Here is a 23,441-nt window from a genome sequence, read left to right as displayed (position 1 = left end):
TGCAACTAGATAAATAGGTACCACTCCGGCGGGAAGGTAAACAGTGTTTCCGTGCGCTGCTCTGGTTTGCCAGAAGTGGCTTAGTCATGCTGGCCACATGACCCAGAAGCTGTATGCCAGCTCCGTCGGCCAATAAAGCGAGATGAGCGCCGCAACCCCAGAGTTGGCCATGACTGGACCTAATGGTCAGGGCTCCCTTTACCTTTACCTAATATTTTTATGGAGAATCACTGACTCAAGTGTCCACTTGCTATCTGAAGTGGAAGTTTCCAGACACAGGTATACTATCTCAGCAAGTATTACGTTTCCATCCAGCTAGTTCCTGAAGTTGCATTCACTCAACAACCAGGTCCAATTCATTCCCAAGATCTAGGGTGGGGATGAGAAGCGATCATGAGAACGGAAATTGGCAAGAGGGCATGTTGGGGAGTTGAGGTTGCCCACTAACTCCCAACTCCCTTTTCGAAGCAGCCCTGGCCAAGACCAGTTGATTACAAAGGGCTTATGCAAACTGACCTCTTGGATAATGAGATCAGTAAAAACTGTACAGAGAACAGAATGATTCAATATTGAAACTATATTTTGAGGGTTGGTTTAGAAAAGAGAAAGTAGCTGTGCTCTATGAATGTGGCCCACTTTGAACTGAATTTTCACAGAATGTGGATATTTGGAAACAGATGCCTATCAGTGCAACAAATAAACAAACAAATTTCATACCAAGCATGCAGACGGGAAATATGAAAGGCAGGCAGGCTCCACAAAAGATGATGTCAGAAAGTCACGATCCTTTTTCGTGCCAGAAAATAACTTTTGACAAGACTATTATACCAGCCAGCATTAAGGATAAAGCAAAAGGAAGTCATTTGATAACCACATAATAAAAGTGTCTCTATTAACACAGGGTCACAACCCTGATGTAGCCGATCTTTTGTGCACTCTTCTGCCTGGAGGACTCAAATTTGCCAACAGCTGTTCCAAAAGCCGCACAAGGGTTAAAGGGGGCCAAAGACACTGCAATAAAAGAGAGTTAACCATTTTGATTTAATTTGCAACTTGCAGAAGCAGTGCTTTCGGCAATAACACAGTGTTCTGGATACCTCCTGTGTAGCTGCTAAAAGAAAACATGAAGAGACAATCTATGCCACAACGATCACGACATTCTGTTTTGATACGGATCAGGTTTCTCCTCTGCAAACAGAAGAGGGCATCCAATGGATTGCAGACATGTTTTAAGGACTTCACGCCTCTGCCTGCCTAGTACCAGAATTTTATTCTTACGATCCTAACAAGATGTGGCAACAGCTACTTCCTTAGACAGCTTTTTAAAAGGGTTAACCAGCCTGCCATACTAATGTTGTTGTTTTTTTAAAAGGAATGGTTTCCTAAGAAAAACTAGAGATCCTGTTATTTATACACCATGTTTTCCATATGTGCATGTCAAGAGGAAAGCCCTTACTCAGAAAATCAGACCACTGTGAGGTTCATGTGGTGTTTTAACTATTAATCCCGACACTCTTTCTAGCCAATAAAGGCATTTCTCTCCCACACACACACACATCTTGGGGAGGGATGGGTGGGTGTTTCTCACTTCCCAGCTCCTGACAATTTATTATTTTCTATATAAACTGTACAACCAAGTCCAAGCATTCCATGTAATAAAGAGATACAGCTTTCCTGGACCATCTTTTGGCTCCACCTTACAAAAGAACATTACAGCCTCCCACCAAGAGTACATAATTGTTCCCACTTAAACAGCAACATGTGCTTCAAGATCTTGATGATAAATAACTGAAAGAGGAAATAGCCTTTTTATCGTGTGTGGGAAAGCATCCAACCACCAAATAATGTTAAAAAAAATAAAATCTGGCGAAGTAAAAGAAGAAGAAAATGGTGGGATGCAGTTGAGGTCCTTGTTCTCACAGAAGGTAGTTTGATCTAGCAAAAGAGACTGCTAGCTACAGCCTACACACACACACACATACACCACCTTCCACTTTGTTCTGGAGGGTCCCCCAACTCTCTGGAGCTGATTTTAGCGGGGAGGTGGAAATAGGCAGAGATCTCATTCTCTCTCCTATTAGCACTCACTTCCACTCCAGCAGCAGCCATTCTGTGCGTGCAACAGTGCCAGATTCCACCCAGATCATTTCATAAGAGAATTATTTTGGTTCCCATTTTCGGCAGTGTAATACGTACTGCAAAGCAGAGTGACTCGGCACCTCTGTATATACCTCATGTATTTGATGGAACCTCGTTCAGCATCAAGGCCAGCTAATGCAATATTAGCTGGACCTAGACCAGGACCAGCGACCTGTGTCAAATTATGTGATGCCAACAGAACGGTGTTATTGAGGGCATGATTGTCTTTGTTCCCAAGCATGTATCTGGCTATGGGTTACACTACTGCTGCTTAAGCTGTATCCAAGGATGTCATTCTGACTCTCCTTGAAAAGGGGGCCAGCTTATGGTAGAAGGGCATGGTTTTCTTCCTGAGTCTGAATCAGCTGCTGCCGAAGTACTGGGTTCAAGAAGACATAGGGAGGGAACTGCAGGTGGTTTGAAACAGAATTCAGATGAAACAGATGTAAATTAGTCTTGTTAATCATTTCCCATACAGTGGTGCCCCACAAGACGAACGCCTCGCAAGACGGAAAACCCGCTAGACGAAAGGGTTTTCCGTTTTGGAGGCGCTTCGCAAAACGAATTTCCCTATGGGCTTCCTTCGCAAGACGAAAGCCCATAGGGAAATCTCCGGGACAGCGGGGAAGCGCAGCGCGTCTTCCCCACTGTCCTCGGACCTCCTCCGAAGGCTGGCGGCAGGCGGAGAGACCTCCTCCCGCCGCCAGCCTTCGTTTCTCTGCTATCCCGGACGGCTTTTGAAGGCAGGCGGGGGGGAGCAAAGACTTTCGCCCCCCGCCGGCCTTCAGAAGAGGTCCAGGACCTCTTCTGAAGGCTGGCGGGGGGCAAAAGTCTTTGCCCCCCCCCCTGCCTGCCTTCCCGGGAGAGCGGAGAAACGCAGCGTGTTTCTCCGCTGTCCCAGACGGCTTTTGAAGGCAGGCGGGGGGGAGCATAGACTTTCGCACCCCGCCCGCCTTCAGAAGAGGTCCAGGACCTCTTCTGAAGGCTGGCGGGGGGCAAAAGTCTTTGTCCCCCCTGCCTGCCTTCCCGGGGGCTTTTAAATCGCCCCGGGACAGCGGAGAAGTCCCCCGCTGTCCCGGGGCTTTTTAAAATGCTGGCGGGCGGCAGCGGAGGCTTCGCTCCCGCCCGCCAGCATTTTAAGATCGCCCCGGACAGCGGAGAAGTCCCCCGCTGTCCCGGGGCTTTTTAAAATGCTGGGGGTGGGAAGAAAAGCCCTTGCCCCCCCCCCAGCCTTCAGAAGAGGTCGGGGGACAGACTGTCCCAGGACCTGGTCTGAAGTCGGTTTCCATAGGAACGCATTAATTGATTTTCAATGCATTCCTATGGGAAACCGTGCTTCGCAAGACGAAAAACTCGCAAGAAGAAAAAACTTGCGGAACGAATTAATTTTGTCTTGCGAGGCACCACTGTATGAAAGTAATGTTTTTACTGCCCATACTGGGATCTACTATATATAGGGAACCAACCAGCCAGAGCTGGGCTATGGATAGATTAGAGTGCTGAGCCAGCCCTGTTTAAGGAACTAGCAGTGATAGCTCATTGTGGATTTTACGTTTTCCATCCATTCCTGTCTCTATGCTGTGGCAGTCTTCAGAGAGGAAGTAACAGTTGTAACCAAGGTGTGTCAACTGAGACATCACACCAAACATGCTTTTTATTCTGGTGTGCCTGCCAGTCACAAGCTACTGTTTGTCAACCTGGATATACTGCCAAGCTTAATAAACTAAGGTTTGGCATGATACATTATTTTAGCCTGCATGAATGTGACCAGAAGATGTAGGACAATTTGAGGCAAAACAGACAGCGGTGGGACTTTTTTCAAAATAGGAGCAATGACATCATCTGCTAGAGTGCCAGTGGCGGACTTTGGCAACCAAATGAGCTGATAATAAGGCTTTCAAGTTTTACAATTGTTTGTGGCAGATTAGTATGGAGGCAGTCAGAGAAGAAGGCAAGCTCACTATACAAGGGCAATCAGCAGGTCCTGACAAATTGGACATTATGCTATATACTACTACTTCTACACACTCTCTCTCTCTCTCTCTCTCTCTCTCTCTCTCTCTGTGTGTGTGTGTGTGTGTGTGTGTGTGTGTGTGTGTCATATAGATATAAAAAAAGGTAAAGGACCCCTGACAGTTAAGTCCAGTCGCAAACGACTCTGGGGTTGCGGCGCTCATCTCGCTTTACCGGCTGAGGGAGCCAACATTTGTCTGCAGTTTTTCCGGGTCATGTGGCCAGCATGACTAAGTCGCTTCTGGCAAAACCAGAGCAGCTCACAGAAATGTCGTTTACCTTCCTGCCGGAGCGGTACCTATTTATCTACTTGCACTTTTGGCATGCTTTCAAACTGCTAGGTTGGCAGGAGCTGGGACCAAGCAACGGGAGCTCACCTCATTGTGGGGATTCGAACTGCCAACCTTCTGATCATATAGATATAAGCACGCACAATTAACACAGCTCCCTGCATTTTTGCCCACCCTTGGTAGCAGGGTTGTGGGGGCTGTTGGGACAGCACCTGCACTTCAAAAATTTCCATGACACCACTGAAAACAGGGTGGGGGGGTCAAATACTTCCCCTGCCATACTCATAGGGGCAAAACAACACTTGTCATGAAAGCAGGCAAGCTCTGTAGAATTAAAATATCAAGCTTCACGTAACAGTGCTTGCTGACAACTGCTTTATTTTTATTATTTTAAAAAATATTAATCAGATACTATTATTTTCAAGCCTGCATAAACTAGGAAAGATTACTTGCCTTTATTGTGGGAGCAGAAGGTGGCCCATAGCCCCTGCTTTATATGCGACATGAAAAGGGAGGGGGATCCAGAAGCTGGGCTAAGAGCCTTTCTTATTGCCCTCTTCCTTCTTACCAACATGGTTTAAGTTGCAGTCCTCAGTAAAGATCTGGGTGCCTTTCAGATGTACCGGTAAATATTTTACAAGAGGATACCATATGGGAGACGCAACTGTTTGTTTTTATTAGCAAAAAGAAAATCAATTTCTTCACTTTGTACAGGGGTTTTATGGACGCCTGGTCTACAGCTCTCTGCCAATATTTAAATTACCTTAGCTTGGATTAACCTCTAAAAACTGCTCTAACTAAAGATGGCCTCTAACTATCGAGCATAATTTAAAGATGGCATAAAAGGAAAGCAAGGCTGCATGACACTGGTGTTATCAAGGATACCTTATGTAATGTTTGAATGAAAACAAAGGCTAAGCTAAGGGAGGAACGTTTGAGTTGTCTAATCAGCCATGATTGCATTTGAATATTTACATAAGAAATACTGTGTCTGGTAGAAGTTAATCATCAATATCTGTGTTAAAATCACAGAAGGGCAAATATAATCCCAATTGCTCCATGAACAGAACCAGTTTCCTGTATTACCCAGAATCCAATAATATTTAATACTTCTCTTGTAGGGTTCATCCTTAGTGTATTTTTCTTAAAGATCTGTTTGATTTGGTATTGTGCTTGCTTCATGGTTTTTCCTGCACTGTGATTTTTGCCAGCCCCTGCTTTTGTGATTCACTGTCCCCTGCTTCATGCAGGGGAGAGCTGGGCAGGCAGAGTTAACAGGGGCTGCAGGAAACAAGAGACGCCTGGTCTCTCTCTCTCTCTCTCTCTCTCTCTCTCTCTCTCTCTCACACACACACACACACACAGAGAGAGAGAGAGAGAGAGAGAGAGAGAGAGAGAGAGAGAGAGATTCACAATATATTGCCAGGTCAAAAATTATGAAACCAATATCACAATATGGACTTCAAACCGATTTTGGACAATATACCAATATATTGCCCAGCCCGAGTGAGGAGTGAGGGGATGCAGCAAACTCATCTACACTAAAGGCAGGAATGCCAAGGAGGATCTGAACAAGAATATTTGATCTCATCTTTTGCGCTTCCCCCTCCCCTTTCCCTCAGACACAGAAAACTTTTAATGGAAGAATATTTTTACATAACACACACACACACACACACACACACACACTTTTTCTCACCTGAAATGGTACTGTCCAATAAAAAGCTTTTTCTCTTGCTTTTACTGCAAAAACTCATATTGGGCTGGTTGCAGCACAAGTTGTATTCTTAGTGAGAGTTCACTGAAGCAATTCCCCATATGGAAAGTGTTACCATTGGAATAAAAAGGCATGTGAATTTTGCAGACAATATCTGTGAGCAGGAGCTGACAGAAATCTAGTATCCCACTATGGATGAGCAGATGTCCCCTTCTGTTATTGTTTTGTGGGTTGGATCTGGCTCATGTTCCACTCCACCTGCCTTCCTATTTTAACTTAGAGAATTTCTAAAATCAATTTTGGAATTGGTACATGCCCAGTTTGCTGCACTTTACAGTCCCCATGCAGTCATACCAAGACTCCCTTTTGGTTCAGTTTTTAATTAATGCACATATGTGCTTGTGTACTTTGATAATCAATAACGATGGGGAGACATGTGGCTGAAGACTGAAGCAAACTGCAGATGCACAGCATACTTAGACAAGGTACAGAAATAAAACAAAAGAGAGAGAACAACTGCAAATCGCTAATGTGTCAGTGCCACTCTGCAAACAAGATCAGATTATTCAGCACCCCAAAACATACAGAGAAATTCAAATGGGGGGAATTTACTAAGCATCCCTATACCCTACCCAAATAATCTCCCTGCTACATTGATGTGGATTTTTCATGTCAATGCCCACAAATCATTCCAACGTTCGCAAGGATTAAAAACATGAAGAAAGAACAAGCTCTAACTATGAAGTATATCGACTTCATTCAGTGGAATCCAAGGATGCCCTATTATATGAAGCATGGCAAAGTGGCTTCAGACACCAGATTAGAGAGTGACCAGCATTTCCCTACGCCCAATGTTATTTTAAAACTGAAGTTTATGCCCCCCAAAGGGTGGGCCTGCTACTAACAACCTCTCCCAACCTGGTGCCTCCCAGAGTTTTGCACTACAACTCCTATCTGCTCCAACCAGCATTGCCAATACTCATGAATGAAGGGAGTTGCAGCCCAAGCCATCTAAAGAGCACCAAGTTGATGAAACCTATCTTGTCAGAATGTCTAAGGGAGGGGTAGGCAACCTAAGGCCCAGGGGCCGGATGTGGCCCAATCGCCTTCTCAATCTGGCCTGCGGACGGTCTGGGAATCAGCCTGTTTTTACATGAGTAGAATGTGTGCTTTTATTTAAAATGCATCTCTGGGTTATTTGTGGGGCATAGGAATTTGTTCATTCCCCCCCCCCCACCAAAAAAATACAGTCCGGCCCACCACATGGTCTGAGGGATGATGGCTGAAAAAGGTTGCTGACCCCTGGTCTAAGGCCAACATTCAGTGGAAGTTACTTTCATACACGAGGCTTAGGATTGGGGTACAAAATGCTCTTTGGCATGAGCTATCAGACTGCGAGCATTTAATATACATGGGAATTTTTCAGTGGAACAGAAGCCAACAAAGGCAATTATAGTTTCCACTCACAGACAAGTAAACACACAAGTTTCAAGAAACGGCTTCAGGCCCCGAAGAACTAAGTTCCTTCTATGCTAGCCTCTTTATGCCAAGAAAAAGACTACAAATCTGTTTGTGGAGATGGTGGAGACAATACATTAGGCAAGCACTAGAAGCTTCTCTTTTCTGGTAATAGAAGTATAACACTATAAATTAAATCCTGATTAAATCCCTGAGGCCTAGAACAGCTACAGTAACTCAAAGGCACTCAATGGACACTAGCTTGACTAAAACTCACATATTCACACCCAAGTCTAACACTATTCATTGGACCACATTTTGTCTTTCACAACTTCGGGTCATACCAAGTTTCTCTCCATTATATTGTAAACATAATTATCCAGATAAAAGTTTATCTGGACACAGACGGGAAAGAGTTTATGTCCAACTATTCAACACAGTCTTGAGTTTTCACTGTTTTCTTATTGTCCGGTTTGTCATCAGCTCCTAGCTGCAAAGGGCAGGGGGAGAACTAAACCCTCACAGGGGACTCTCTCCATCCCTGGGGCACTTTGAAGTCCAAATGGTGGCTGACCTTGTTTTGGATTCTCAGGCCTCACCCGAGGGTGCCAACTGGAAAGATGTTCAGGTTTTGTAGTCTTCCCTGTTTGGAATACCTCTCTGGAAGTTGCTTCCCCCAGTTGTTTGTCTTGGCTTCTGGTATGGGAGACCTCCACCAGTTGTGGCAGTCTGGGCTCGGCAGGGCTTCTGCTGCAGCTTCTTCTGCTCTCTCGCCTTTGGGGCTTGCTGCTCTCTTCCCTGGCTGCTGAGGAAGCACAGGTGAGTCAAAGCTTCTCCCTCCCTCTTTCAGCTTACTTTCACATTGTCCTCCTCTCAGTCTGCTTTTTGCTTTCTTTCTTTTAGAGGCAAATCCTGGTGGGCTGATTAATGGGCCAAACCACTGCAAACCTTAGTAGTAGTAGTAATAATAATAATAATAATAATAATAATAATAATGGAAGAAGACACCTGATTAAGAGGATCCATTATTTCTCAAATTTAGAGCCAGCTACAACTTATATTTCTTTCCCCTCATATTGTTAAATTGATTAGATGAGTCATTTAAGTTACATCTAGGCTTTCAATTCTTTGCTCTAGGATGTATTGATAGCTTTTTTCCCCACAATCTTAGTTACTAAGCCTTCACAGAACAGTATGTGTGTGTGACACGCACATACACACGCATGCACACACACATTCTAAGTGCTAGCAGCAACATTTGAGGAAACTGGTATTAGATGTTTTTCAAGCCCTGCTGCAGTTTTCCCATAATATTACATATTTTTATATTTTATTCTGTTTTGGTTGAGCCTTTCAATAACGGTAGGTAGAAGTTTGGGAATGTTGATTCAGGTTTATGAGGGAATATATCCCATCTATCATAGCCAGAAATAGTCTCATAACCCAGTTGTGGGTGATTTTATTAGTTGCATGGATGATGCTTTCATTTTATAAAGGTAAAGGTACCCCTGCCCGTACGGGCCAGTCTTGACAGACTCTAGGGTTGTGCGCCCATCTCACTCAAGAGGCCGGGGGCCAGCGCTGTCCGGAGACACTTCCGGGTCACGTGGCCAGCGTGACATCGCTGCTCTGGTGAGCCAGAGCCGCACACGGAAACGCCGTTTACCTTCCCGCCAGTAAGCGGTCCCTATTTATCTACTTGCACCCGGGAGTGCTTTCGAACTGCTAGGTTGGCAGGCGTTTATTTCTATTTATATGGGCAATAAATAATTATAATGTTTATATAGAATGTATAAAATATTTTGCATTATATTAATTACTCTTATGATTTTCTTCCGGCACACTATTTATGTTATGCATTATGTAGGTGTATATGTTTGTATTACATTTCTAGATCTCTTCTCAACTATGCTTCCAAAACAGTTTAAATTTTATTTAGTTGTTAATAGAAGTATATGAGATGAGGCCTTCTTCTACTGTGTCGGAACACCGATTCATCTAGTCCAGATTTGTATTCTATGACTAGCCATGGTTCTCTCTCACTATCATGCTGAATTGCACTTGTAAGCGACCTTTCTCAGAGTGCTGATGTTTAAAAGCAGTTGCAATATGTTCCCTCCTGCCCACACTAGTCTTTCTGGGCTAGCAGTAGTTTCCTGGCAGTCTTCAGAGCCATATCATACAGAGTGCATTGCAATAATCTAATGCAAAAGTCACCAAGGCAAGTACAGCAGTGGCAAAGTCCCTCCAACTAAAGAGAAGAAACAGAATAGCTATTCACCTCTCATGGAAGAGGTCACAAAGCCAAGCAAGGTATTTAACATCTCAGCTCCTCCTGACTCCATGCAGATACAACTAATTAGATTGCCATCTAGTGGTTAAACTATATAATGGCACTATCCACTATCCTGAACAAGAGATTTTCCTACCATCATTACCCGTTTTATCTTTAATTGGCTTCAATTTATTGGCCCCCATCCAACTCATCAGTGATATGCAGTAAGTCACCTCAGTTGTATGTGACAGAAAGGAGGGAAGCAAGTGTGTGACAACCACACATTGATTGCACTGAATGCCATGCCTTCCAGATACCTCTCTTGGTGGCTTCACATAAATGTTGAAAAGGATAGGAGTCAGCATAGAACTGTGTAGTGCCCTATGGGAAAATACAGCAGCAAGCTACCACCACCACCTTCTGGAATCTTCTCAAAATGTAGGAATTCCTCCAACTCCAACTCTGTTAGACAGAGAGGATCTCTACAAAGGCCACAGCAGATTCAACAGTGTTCCCAAAAAATATATTTCTGAATGGCTCATAATTACCTTCAATCAAAAGGACCCACAGATGACTCACATGATAGCCATTCTTTAAGGAGGCATTAAGCAACAACCTAATGGCTCTGGCCCCTTTTGGCACAGCAGAATAAATGAACAAATGCAAGGATCAAGAGCCACAATATCCTATTCTTCCCTTCCATTTCACTCACCTACAAATGGTATATTTTTAAAGCAGCAGACTATAAAGATATCACACAGGAGGTTTGAAGCTCAAAGCAGTCTTTGAAGTAAATTCACCTTCACCACCCTTGAAAAGGGCTGTGAGACTGCAGTAAGACTAGCTTTTCAAAGAACTCAACAGGGGGAAGCTCTTCCCTTAATGTTTAGGCAGATGCCTAAATGGTGAACTAAGCTCTTTTGAAGATCTCATCTACACAGGGAATGTTAAACCTCAAAAATAAAAATAAATTTCCTATTGGTTTGATATGCTGAGGCTTCTGATGGCATAAAGCCTAAGGCATGGTAAGCCCCCTTCCTTCTCCCTTAATTTGTCTGCAATGGAAATAAAACACTTGAGACTCATTAGTCTGGTGGGCATGGATAGAAGCTCTCATTTTTCCCAGTGTTGTGGAAAAACTGAAATTCATACATTGGTTGCTACATCTGTTATTAACTCAGCAAAGTCAATACCAGTAACCTTGTTAACTAGAAACGTCTTTGGGCTCATATACCCAAATATCCCTGGTGTAATAGAATCCCACCAATGTCATTTGGTTGTGAAAATACTGATGTCATTTATTACCACTGGTATACCAATAGGTAAACCAGATGGCTAGTAAAACCTGAAACCTTTTCCCCAGCTCGTAGCCTAGAACAGATTGCTGGTTTGGGTAGAGACGACGGAGCTACAGATGCTAATCTTGCACTTGTCTTATACAGTATCTATGTTCTTTAAAAGCCAATTTCTGGCATAAACTTCTTCCATTCACAAAATGTCTCCTGGAATGCTTCTTGGAATGCACGGATTTCCTTTGATAGGTCATCCTTATTCTTAGACAGTCCCATGAATTAACACCACCTGCCTACAGAGTTAGTTAACTTCAAGCAAGTTGCAAGGGTGACTGGTGTGTGAAACTATCACTATTGTTACCAATGGGAGTTATCAGTTGCTGAGTCCAGTTCTATATAGGGGTCTCAACCCAGCCAAAGTTAGGGTGTATGCAAACTTACTTAAAAACTGTAGTTGCCACAATCTTTTCTACTTATGTTATGAGTCCTATTCACAGAATACTGTGCATAGTTCTGGTTGGTGTTCTTCTTCACACAGTGCATACACTATGCACTTAAATGACACCAATTTGTAGTCATGGCCACCCATGTTCAGAGTAAAGCTAGCCTGAGGGATTTGTCTATTTTTCAACAGTTCAATAAGTGTACTTCCAGAGTACAGCAATTCTAGCTCAATTGGCAGAGCACAAGACTCTCAATCTCAGAGTTGTGAATTTGAGCCTCATGTTGGGCAAATGATTCCTGCATTGCAGGGGGTTGGACTAGATGATCCTTGTGGTCCCTCCCAATTCTACAATTCTATGATTCTATTTCCTATGCAGCTCTGTATGCAACCAATGGGACAATTTGGTAACAGTAAAGTCTTTTTTGCTTTCAGTAGGATTTGGTCATTATTTATTTAATTTCTATCCTGCCCTTCATCTGAGGATCACAGGTTAGTTTGCAGTATAAGAACACAAAACTACATACCATTATAACAAATAAAAACAAATGTGTTGCACCCTGATCCTTAGAACTAAGCTCTACTTATTCCAATGGGGCTTGCTCACAAGTCTGTACAAGGGGGGAAGGGAAATTCACAAACCTTGTTGCAATAGTGAATAGCTCCCTAGCATTGAATGAGTTGAACCCCATTGTTATTAAACTGAATATATTATATTACTTTTTTTGCAGAAAGGCATGGTTCAAACAAGTGTCTCCACTTGGACTAAGTAAACCTATTTGCCTCTCACTATATGTGCACCATCGGGACGCGGGTGGCGCTGTGGGTAAAAGCCTCAGCGCCTAGGGCTTGCCGATTGAAAGGTCAGCGGTTCGAATCCCCGTGGCGGGGTGTGCTCCCGCTGCTCGGTCCCAGCGCCTGCCAACCTAGCAGTTCGAAAGCACCTCCGGGTGCAAGTAGATAAATAGGGACCGCTTACTAGCGGGAAGGTAAACGGCGTTTCCGTGTGCGGCTCTGGCTCGCCAGAGCAGCGATGTCACGTTGGCCACGTGACCCGGAAGTGTCTCCGGACAGCGCTGGCCCCCGGCCTCTTGAGTGAGATGGGCGCACAACCCTAGAGTCTGTCAAGACTGGCCCGTACGGGCAGGGGTACCTTTTTATATGTGCACCACTCTTTCTGAAAAGAGGGTGGAAGACCACACACCTCTCTGGCAAAGAATCTCAACACTGCCTGAAGGTTTAAGCCAAGTGGATTTGTTCCACCATAGACCTGACCCCTTCAATGTTTACAGGACTGCAAAGCATCGTCCTAAAAAAACAAAAACAAAAAGAACCATGGTTCTCAGTAACATAATTAAGTACCATTTTCTGAAGCTTTCTTTTCTTTTCTTTTCTTTTCTTTTCTTTTCTTTTCTTTTGTCTTCCTATGAAAATAGAATCCATCCCAGGGCTTGCATAACTTTTGTTCAAGTACATTGCATGATCTGATATCACAGCAAATGCTGGTACCTGCTATTAATTTAAACTAATAGGAAGCAATCCACATCATTCTGATCTGATTTGGCAGTCCCACCAGAAAAGCAATGCTAGGCAATTTCCATTTCAAGTAGGTTTTTCCACTCAAACCTCAGTAGTCAGAGTTCAGCAGACAGCAGGCAAAAGTTAAAATGAAAGATGACGGAGAAAGGATTTCTTGGGACTATCTGAAAATTGAGAGGTTACTAATGTTCAGCAAGCATGCTCCGGGCAGCACCCAGCTTTCTGACCTGGTGACCTGAACTATGTTTGTGCTTATAGTAAAAGCATTCAAGCAGAGAGTTGGGGAATGAAAGTCTCTATGTAGGAGAGCTTCCCACATGCTATTTCCACCCCCACCCCGTTTTGCCTCATTTATTAGCGAGTATTACAGAAACAAAGAAAGTTGAACTAAGAACTTTCAAGCTGTTGTTTCTCCTTGTAAGCTGAATCCTTACATCTACTAAAAAGTGTTACAGTGATGGAGATGGTTTGCCTTTCGGGACAAAAAATACGTATGCCAGATCTCCTGTTCTTCCCTACTTTCCATTCTATGGCTTGATCTTACCCACCAATCTTGCCTGCATGCCTCCATCCCCAATTTCATTCCACAGTTTAGTAGAGATTTACAGTGTAAAAAGAGTCTTGAGAGAGCAAATTGAAGATCCACCATTCTTCTTCTTCCCACAGTGGCCAGCCAGCTACCCACCAGGGCAAGAAAACCTTTCCTCACTGTTGCTCCTCAGCAACTGGCATGCAAAAGTACAGTGCCTTGGAAAATGGTATACCAAAGTGTACTCCTTCCTGAGTCCTCTGGTGGAAGTATGGGCCAGCTTCAGAACTCTACTTTTGCTTCCCCCATGGTTCACTTGTGTGCTTTAAATTTACAAAGCAGTTCATTATGAAGTCCATAATCGGCATCTCTTAACGAATCTAGGACTATTCAGATGCTTATGGCTGTGTAGTATGCACATGCATAGAGCGGGGACTGAACTGGCACCTGATGGCCTATACACATCAGACATAATATGTCTGTACATAACCTATGCATATGTAAACAGTGCACCCATAGACTCCGCCTAGGTATAAGGGACCCATGGGGGGGGGGGGGACCCAGACGTCACACTGAACATATATACTGGGGAGAAAGTAGGGCCAGTAGGAATAATCCCAATCCCTACTCTGCATAGATTCATGTTACACAGTCTGCACAGTCCTGATGGGTTCAAAATAAGGTACTCTTGCTTAAGAAAGTAAGAAGAGCCTTGCTGACTCAGAGGTTCACCAAGTCCAACATTCTTTGTAAGAATCCTTGCAATACACCTGTATGCTTATTTTTAACAGAATGCCTTGCTGAGTGAGGTCCAATGGGCTCTGTCACTATACTTCTATGGGTGTTTAGACCTTGCTTTGTGGAAAGGGCTTTGGTTAACTGTGCAATTTTTCTGGTTTAGGTTTGATTTGGGGTTTGTTTGTTTTTGCTGTTTTTATTTGTTAAGCAGATCAGATACTATTAATTTGAATTTACATTGTGGGGCACAGAGATTATGTCTGTTTTAGTACTGTTGGTTAGCAGTCTTGAGTCTCCTTGGAGAAACAGGGAGGACAGACAACTCTAAAATAACAAACAAACAAACAAAGAAACAAATTGTATTTGATTTCAAAATTAATTTGTATCCTGTATTTTCTCCAGGAACCTCATGGTGGTGTATGTAATACTTATTTTCCCACAACCTCCCTTTGACAGATTGTGATCATGATCACCCAGTGAGCTTCATGGCTGAATGAGGATTTGAACATGAGTATTTCCACTTGTAATCTTGGCACTACACAACCACTGGCTCTTGATCTCCACTGCCTTTCAAATCAAAGCTGGTGCTCAAATAGTATGTTGCAATCAGTTGCTTGTTTTCACGACTAGGGTTTCACATGAGCCAAGAACTTAACAAAACACCACAGTAGCAAGCAACTTCCAAAACTGCAACAGTTCCAACATTTATTTCCCTGACGATGACAGAAGTTGCTTGCTACTGTGGCAATATTTGCATTCTTTGGACTGTTTTCTTCCATCAGTTTTGTTCCACTGGAAGTTGTCAAGCAGAATAACTGGAGGATAACATCTCATAACTGAGTCTGTCGCTAGCATTACACAATATTTTTTAGCAAAGATAAAGTAGGCCGGGCTCATGGCAAATAGCATTCTACTTTGAAATTTGCTGCTTTGGGGCATAATCCAGAGAAAGTTACATACAGCCTTATAACCTGTTGATTATGCCACTAAACCCATCAATTTCTATGGTTCATCTGCATGCCTGGCTTTCTTGGGAATCTACCCTGCAGCACTAAGGGACAACAGTGTAGAGATTCCATGTATGATACTTGTATCATATTTGTCTCTGTGTTAAATGAGGAAACATTTAGTCAAAATCAGCTCCCTTTACAAACCCTTTGAATTCAGTGGGAAAGAGTGGCAGACCAATCCAATCCTATGAATGTGTGTGTAGGCTGATTAATATTCTACAATCTTTTAAATGTGTTTGTGGCTTATTTTATTATATTTTAATCTATTATGTATATTAAAGGGGAGAACGCGTGGAAGGGACTAAGTCGATTTTAGGAGGTGGGCTAATATTTATAAATTGGGATAATGACACTAAGTTTAAAATCTGGGATAAAAAATTGCTGAACCTATTTGTAAGAATTGGAATGCAAGAGGGGGAGGGGAGGGGAAGTCCTGGAAAGATGATATGGAAAATAAGACTCTAAATTGGGATGTTTTGTTTTTGATATTGTTATAATTGGAAATGCCTAATAAATATTATTTAAAAAATAAATAAATGTGTTTGTGGGAGGGGGTTATTGTTTTGTCGTTTCTGTTTATTTATGCTTTTATCTTGTGAACCGTTCTGAGATCTGTTGATGAAGGGCGGAATATAAATAAATAAATCAAATAAATAAATAAGTCACAATGAGTTCAAAGCAAGTGTACACAGGAGCGTAACTCTAAGAATCTGCTCCACTCTCCTACTGAAATCATAGATAAATGACATTTACAAACGCTTAATTTTGTCTAAACTGTAACCAGTGTTTTTGACCATTTAATTGACAATGATATCCCCCATGTCTAATGGAGTTACTCTACTGTGATTTAGCAACTATAAAAATGTATTCATTCCCATTGCCTAATAGCAATTCATTTTCAAAATGGGATTAAAGGGGCTCTTGTTGAAAACATGATGTGCCTTTTGTTTTCGCAGGAAATTCCTCATGAAATATGTTTTGAAAGAGTCATTAACTGTAATATATACGGTATTCCTGAACTGGGGATCAAGTGTGATCAAAAAGGGCAAAAAAAATGTAACAGATGTTACCGTTGACAATATCAGCTCCGTTGGTTTCTGTTTTTGTTATTAGCAGAGCATTTGGCTATGTGTAGTTTATTTTGTCAGGGATGAGGAATCTGAGGGCCTAAATGCTGTTGGACACCAGTTCCCATCTCCTTCAGCCAGCATGGTCATAGTCAGGGATGAGGGAAGTGGAAGTGTGATGATAAGAGCCACAGGTGCCCCATTCTGATGTAAGTCATATGTGGCAAACACAAACACTGGAACATCTATGCATGCTACCAACACTGAGAAGTAGTGGTTGAAATGGTCTGTTCTAGAAATCTATTTTTGTAATAGGTTTTTAGAAGCTCTGAAGTTAGTGGCTGAGCACCAAAGCACATGGCTTTGATCAGACCTGCATAAACTGTGCCCAACCAAGCTGAAAACAGCTCACAAGCCATTTGGTATGGCCTGCCAGGTGCCTGAGGTGCCTTTGGTACCTCCTCCTATACATAGCTGGTGAGGCATATTTGGCTTGGTGGGTCACAACTTAATGTAGGTCTTCTGAGCATGCCCCAGATCAACCCAAATACATTCATGTCATGTCTCAGACTCAAAAACCTGACCCCAGTTAAATCAAACATTCGGAACTGCAAACTACTGCTGCTGTCTTTGTCAATTTTTGCCCCTGAACACCAGCTGCCACCTCAGTGTATCTCAAACTCTCCAAGTGTCCCTATTTTCCAGGGACATCCCTGATTTAGATAAGCTGTCCCAGTTTCTGATGTGATCCCAGAATGTCCCACTTTTCCTTAGGATGTCCCTATTTTCACTGGAGAAATGTTGGACTGTACGGAGTTATCTGACCCCCGAGCAGTCTGAAGGCAATGCTGTATAAGGAAGTATTTTTTAAAAAATGTTTAATGTTTTATTATGCTTTTATATATGTTGGAAGCTGCCAGAGTGTCTGGGGAAACCCAGTAAGATGTGTGGGGTATAAATAGTAAAATTATCATTATGGAATGAGACGTCCCTGTTTTCATTGGAGAAATGTTGGAGGATATGGTATCTGCTTCTTCCTTTGCTACTGATTGATGCCATTTTTATTTTAATGTAGCAAAAGAGGCTTATGTACAAGCTGAAGTCTCCCACTTAAGTCTCACTGGGGCTTGTAAGTGCTTTGTTATGACCGGATTAGGATCAATACTTCCCCAGCTGCTGGAAACCCTAAGCTCAATCAAAATACTGCCATGCACACAAGTCTACTCAAATGTAAAGACAAACATGCTAGCCTGAAGCTCACCAACATCTTTGTTGCCCCCTCTGAGAGGGTAACCACAAAGAACGGCCCAAAGCTTTTTCCAGGAAGAGTGGAGCTTGAATTCTGGGCTCCTGGTTCCAGGCAATCTCTAGTGGTGATGCAGCTTAAAGAGAGTTTGGGATGACTAACTCAGAGTGACTCATATGCAGATTGTCTTTGTGGCTCAGCTTTCAAGTACTGTAATGGGCCACAGCCAAGATACTGGCTGGAAAATAAACCAGTGCTCTGCTGCTTATTGATAGGGATTCTGCTGTATTTCCTCGCCCTTCTCTCTACCCTTTGTGCTGAAACCAGCTCTGTATTTACTTCTTCATTTGTAAGCTGTGTTTCCCAAAACATGATCGCTGTTTGTTTCACCCTCTCACCCAGGCAGAAGTACCATTAGGGTAGCCCATGAGGTACCCTCCACATATTGTTGGGCTATAACTCTCACAATACTTGATCATTGGCCATGCTGGGTGAAACGAATGCAAGATGAAGCCCAACAAAAGCTAGAGGGCAACCACAATGGCTACCCCTATAGGCATAATGACTTTGCCCACCCACACCCTCATAATTATGCCCCACTGACATACTGGATCCTCCTAGCTGTAGCCATCACTGAAAACGGGGATGGAAACAAAGCAAATGTACTACACACACACACACACACACACACACACACACACACACTTGATCTAAGCCAAAAGGCCTGTATATGCCTGTAGCGGAAAACAGCTGCATGTTTAATGGCGACAGTGGACAGCAAAAGCAAAACAGACACTTGGGAATAGCAGGTACGACAAAGGTACAAGGGCAATAGGTGGTACCAGCATCAGTGAATGGGCTGTTGAATTATTATTCTGTAGACAAAAATATAAAATGGGGAGAATGCAATGAGAGAGTTCTGCCAAATGGCACCGCTAAAGAAGGCAAAGAATGAATATGGTAATCGTTCAAAAACTCGCTTATAGGAGAGCAAAACTACCACGACAACTTGGCCCAAGTAAGCACATGAAACAATATATCCAGAAGGCACTGGGCCCACAGAGAGTTCTGATACAATCAATTAAATGTGGTCAAACCAAACACACTGAAGGTATCGTCCCATTGGAACTGTGGGAAACAAATCCCATGTGAGAAAGACTGGTGTCCACCCCTCCACCTCGGATGCATCTCCGTTCTCTTAAAGAGACACATGCAGCCGTTCACCACGGCTCAGCTAATCATTGCAACACAGATGGAGATGTGCACCAGCATCACAATGCATACAGAAAAGGTGCTTATGTTGGTGGTTTTGACTTGGTGAAGCAGGGCTCTGTCCTCTTAAAATAAAGACAAATTCCTAAGGAGATTTCTGTGAACCACCCTGAGACCCCCGGATATAAGGTGGTATATAAATTCAATAAATTACGAAGAAGAAGAAGAAGAAGAAGAAGAAGAAGAAGAAGAAGGAGAAGAAGAAGAAGAGAATCCAAGAGAATATAAAACACTCATCTAAAATAGCCTGCCTCATAACCTGAGGCTATGCAACAAATGTGGATTTTGCTGTTTTTTAAGTACATATGTTCCTAGACCTATGAACATTGAGCACCTGGGCTACTCCTGATTTTTGCCAGGGGAACATTACAACTAGGATAGCCTAGCCTAGCACACCCTTCACCAACCTGGTGCCCTCCAGATGTTTTGGACCACAACTACCATTAGGCTGCACAAAACATCTGGAGGGAAATAGGTTGGTAGAGGATGGGTTAGACTGTTAACTTATGGCTAACATACTGTAGTTGTATGAAAGATCCTACCAAAACTCTGACTGGCAGAAAATAAAAGTTCAAGCACAATTAATATCTAATGCCATAGAACACTTAAGACAATGTTCTTGCAGAGGACACAAAATAAAGAGGACTATATATGAGGAGGGACCAAGAAACCAAGAAACTAGTAATTACTGGAAAACTGCAAGGAATAATGAATCCACCGTCAATGAGCAAATGCACTGTGTATTTTTATCTTAGACATCTGCAAGACAGAATAAGATTGTGTTGAACTGAATAGTTCCCCAGCGTGCAATACATTGCAGGCTGTTCCAGCTTCAGTTGGAACAATGTTATGCTAAAGGAAATGTATGCTTTCGAATTCAAGTCTCCACACTTTCATGTAATGTTTGAATATATTCTTCCACAATAAATAAACTGAATATATTAATATAAATAAATTGGATTGTGTACTTTTCAAAAATGTCCCTCCTAAGATTCTTAGAAACCTTTTCTTCTTTAGAGATTTCGGATTCTAGATGTCACCCAAATATTACCATATTTTTCGCCCCATAGGACGCACTGGCCCATAGGATGCATCAAGATTTTGGGGGGGGGGAATAAAGAAAAAAAATTATTTCCCCCCCCCCCCAGGCGCTTGTGGGGCCAGCAGTGGGGAGAAGCGCTCTTCTCCCCGCAGCCCGCCTTCAGACCAGGTCCGGGGACAGCGGGAAGACGCGCTGCGCCTCCCCACTGTCCCCGGAGCTTGCAGGGCTGGCGGCGGGGTCTCCCCGCCGCCAGCCTCCAAACCACTTCGGGAGACAGCGGGATGGCAGCGTTCCGCCTCCCTCTGTCCCCCGACCTTGTGGGGCTGGCGCTGGGGCTCTCCTGAAGCCTGGAGAGCGAGAGGGGTCGGTGCGCACCGACCCCTCTCGCTCTCCAGGCTTCAGCAAAAGCCTGCATTCGCCCCATAGGACGCACACACATTTCCCCTTCATTTTTGGAGGGGGAAAAGTGCGTCCTATAGGGCGAAAAATACGGTACATAACATATAACTATCAGGGTTAATTTACCAATCTCCTCCCCCCCCCCCAGCTTGAAAGATGGCCAGGGGATTTTTAGAGAACTCAAAGCCCTTCCTTTTCACCATTTTTAAGCCTTGTTCACTGATTGTTTTGGTAGAAGCAATCATCTAGTTTCCAATGGCTGCAAGCCATTTTTCTGCCCACAAGATGCTGGAGGGAGGACATTGCCCTCACTCCACAGTGGCTCTACAACAGTGATATGTAGCCAAGAGCCTGGCTCAGCTGTGATGCTAAATGTTATACTAAATGGATATAGAATCTGCTTCTATTTTCAACTAATTGCAGCTTGTCCCTTTTTGTCCAAGCTTGGAACTGTGGTTAACTTTAACTGTGGTGCTACTCATGATCCACAGGAATACTCACCACTGAGAATAGGTGTTTGCCCAAGCAAGGCCAGGCCAGGGCGAAGAGCCAGAACTCTGGAGGAAGATCAAGGTGCAAGAATCCTCTTTTCGCTTTCATCTGGCTTTCATCTCACTTTCATTATTAGTACCTACTTGGACTGAAGCTAATTTACCCTGCAGTCCTATACATGTTTATTCAAAGTAAGGCCTGCAAGATCCAAAGGGACACTCCCAGGTAAACAGGCATGACTGCAGTCCAAGGCCGCACACGCTTACCTGAAAGTTCAGTCCCACTGAACTCAGCAAGGCTTTTTGAGTAGAAATGCACAGGATTGTGAAGTTAGCCCCTTTTAAATGAATGGGGTGGACATCCAGAAACTAGTTAAATCTAAAATACTTACTTGAACATAGTTTTGTCCCATATAAATCAGTATGATATCAGCTTCAGTTCAAGTGCTCAGTTGTGTTTGATTTGTGGAGTGCAGCCAAAATATCTTCATTTTTCTTTATACTGAATCCCTACTTGCTCATCTGTCTCTGGCTCTTAGTAACTCTTTAACAGCTGCAACTTGGCACTGAATCTACTTTAACTTCACTTTTGCCAATATGAATAACATAATTGAATCAAATATTGTTAAACTCCAGAGTTCTGACAACCCAAAAATCAGTTATCAGAACGCACACTGTGTCTTCCAGGCAGAAATAATATTCCAAAATACCCCAACACATTATTGGCTAACAAAAAGGTCTCTCACTGTCTTATTCACTAATAAGACAATGGATCAATGTTTGTTATTCTCAGATTCACTTGCCCAAACCAGTAATGTGATTCAAATACCACTCTGTAAATGGGTACTAAGCTTGCAGTATAGGAGAAATATTTGCATTTTGAACCTGCTTCCAAAAAAAGCTTTTGAAAAAAATGTTAATTTGAGTTCAGACTTGTAGTGCAGGTTTGGGGGATGCTGGACATGCAGGCTATAAAGAACCGTGAGAGGTTTGAGATCATCCTCCTCGAAACATCTCACATATGTTTTCCCTTTCTAAAGCCTCTTTATTGGCTATGTGAAGTTCTCCCTGCTAGTACCTCCAGGGTCCTTAATCTGTCAACACTGGAGATGCTACAGCTCTGTAAAATGTTGGATTTCACCCTGAGTAATGCACAATTAAGAGAATCAGTTTTCTATGGATACAGTGCTTTCTTAACTGAATAAGTGGCCTATCCAGACCACTAATGTCAAACGTTCTCCAAGGTATTTCCCAATCCCTGCTGAGATCATTTAATTGGAAATGCCCAGAACTGAACCTGGGAACCTTATGTGAACAAAGCATGTGTCCTACCATTGAGCTTGGGTCCTCTTGGGAAACATGTCAAATATTATGGGTACAGCTCTACAGTAGCATGGATGAGGATGGGATGTGGATTCTTAACACCATGGGCACAGCCTGACAGAAAGTCCCACAACTTTCAAGCAACACCAACAGGCAAAGCACTGAAGTCACACTCGCTTCATGTGGAAGCCACTACCAGTAATTTCTGGTGTATGTACCAGCTTCCAGAGCATGTGAAGTGGGACAAGAACAAATATGCTGGTATATGTAATAACAGGACAGCATCCCAATGTCTGCAAAGCAGTGGTGTTGCTCCTGATAAAAATAATAATAGTGAATTAAACAGAAATGTACAGAAAATAATCTAGCTATCCTAAATGTTATGATGGAGGCGAGTTGCATAAGACCTTGTTGGCTGACTATTATTCCTTTGTCCCATCTTCGGATGCTCTGAGCCAGTAAGAGCCCACCACCCACTAAGTGGAATGGTCTTCCTCAGACAGGTACTGGGCTAAGTGTAATGCCAGGGATATTCCCAAAAATAACGTAAGAAGCGGAACAGGGATCCCCACAAACATCCCTTAGGTTATCATTACAGACACCTGAGAACTCTTGTGACAGTTTAGAAGCAATCATTTGCCTTTATCATATTGAGGCACTCCAGCCCAGATGAGAACCTGCTACTGTCTCTCAGGTGTTTTCTGACACAGCCCTGAGTAGTTTACTAGTTAAAGCTTCATGTTCTACATTTCATATCCTGATGAATGCTTTGTCTCTACACAGTCCTCTTGAGGTACAGCAAGAGGTATAAATATAATTCAAATTTGGCAGCTGCAGAAAATTATACCTCTGCTTCAGGAATAAACAGGGGGCAATATATCAAGCCCTACTATACCAGAACTGAAAGTGCTAGTCATGCCCAGTAGCTTTTAACATAAATTTGCAGCAGTAAACATTGAAAGCTTAAGGCTGATTTAAACATGACAACCACCATGTAGGGGACCCACTGAAAAGCACTTCAGTATAGGTGTCCTCTGCTGCTGATTTCACATTTGGAAGGGTCTTACCTTGGTGGTTTTTCTAGTGTTTTATCCCCAGAGACTCACCATAGGCTGCTCTCTAATTTGCCATTTTGGAGTAAGAAGTTTAAACAGGTTGT

At 43.1% G+C, this 23,441-nt stretch overlaps 1 protein-coding gene across 6 annotated transcripts in view; it reads right to left on the bottom strand.

Moving 5' to 3' along the window:
* The window catches only part of KALRN (kalirin RhoGEF kinase), a 427,958-nt gene that overhangs the window by 332,156 nt on the left and 72,361 nt on the right, over positions 1 to 23,441 (bottom strand). For 2 of the 6 annotated variants that reach the window (XM_077935013.1, XM_077935009.1), the window contains exon 2: positions 8,192 to 8,422. The exons of 3 other annotated variants lie outside the window; for them this stretch is intronic. In XM_077935013.1, coding sequence (XP_077791139.1) covers positions 8,192 to 8,422 — 231 coding nt within the window. The remainder of the gene's footprint in view (positions 1 to 8,191; positions 8,423 to 23,441) is intronic. One more of the 6 variants, XM_077935010.1, reaches the window with a different exon arrangement.

The sequence above is a fragment of the Podarcis muralis genome, chromosome 1 (assembly GCF_964188315.1).
Source record: "Podarcis muralis chromosome 1, rPodMur119.hap1.1, whole genome shotgun sequence".
Lineage (NCBI taxonomy): Eukaryota > Metazoa > Chordata > Lepidosauria > Squamata > Lacertidae > Podarcis > Podarcis muralis.
Note: the sequence above shows the minus strand (reverse complement) of the source record. Positions and strands in the feature narration are given on the sequence as shown.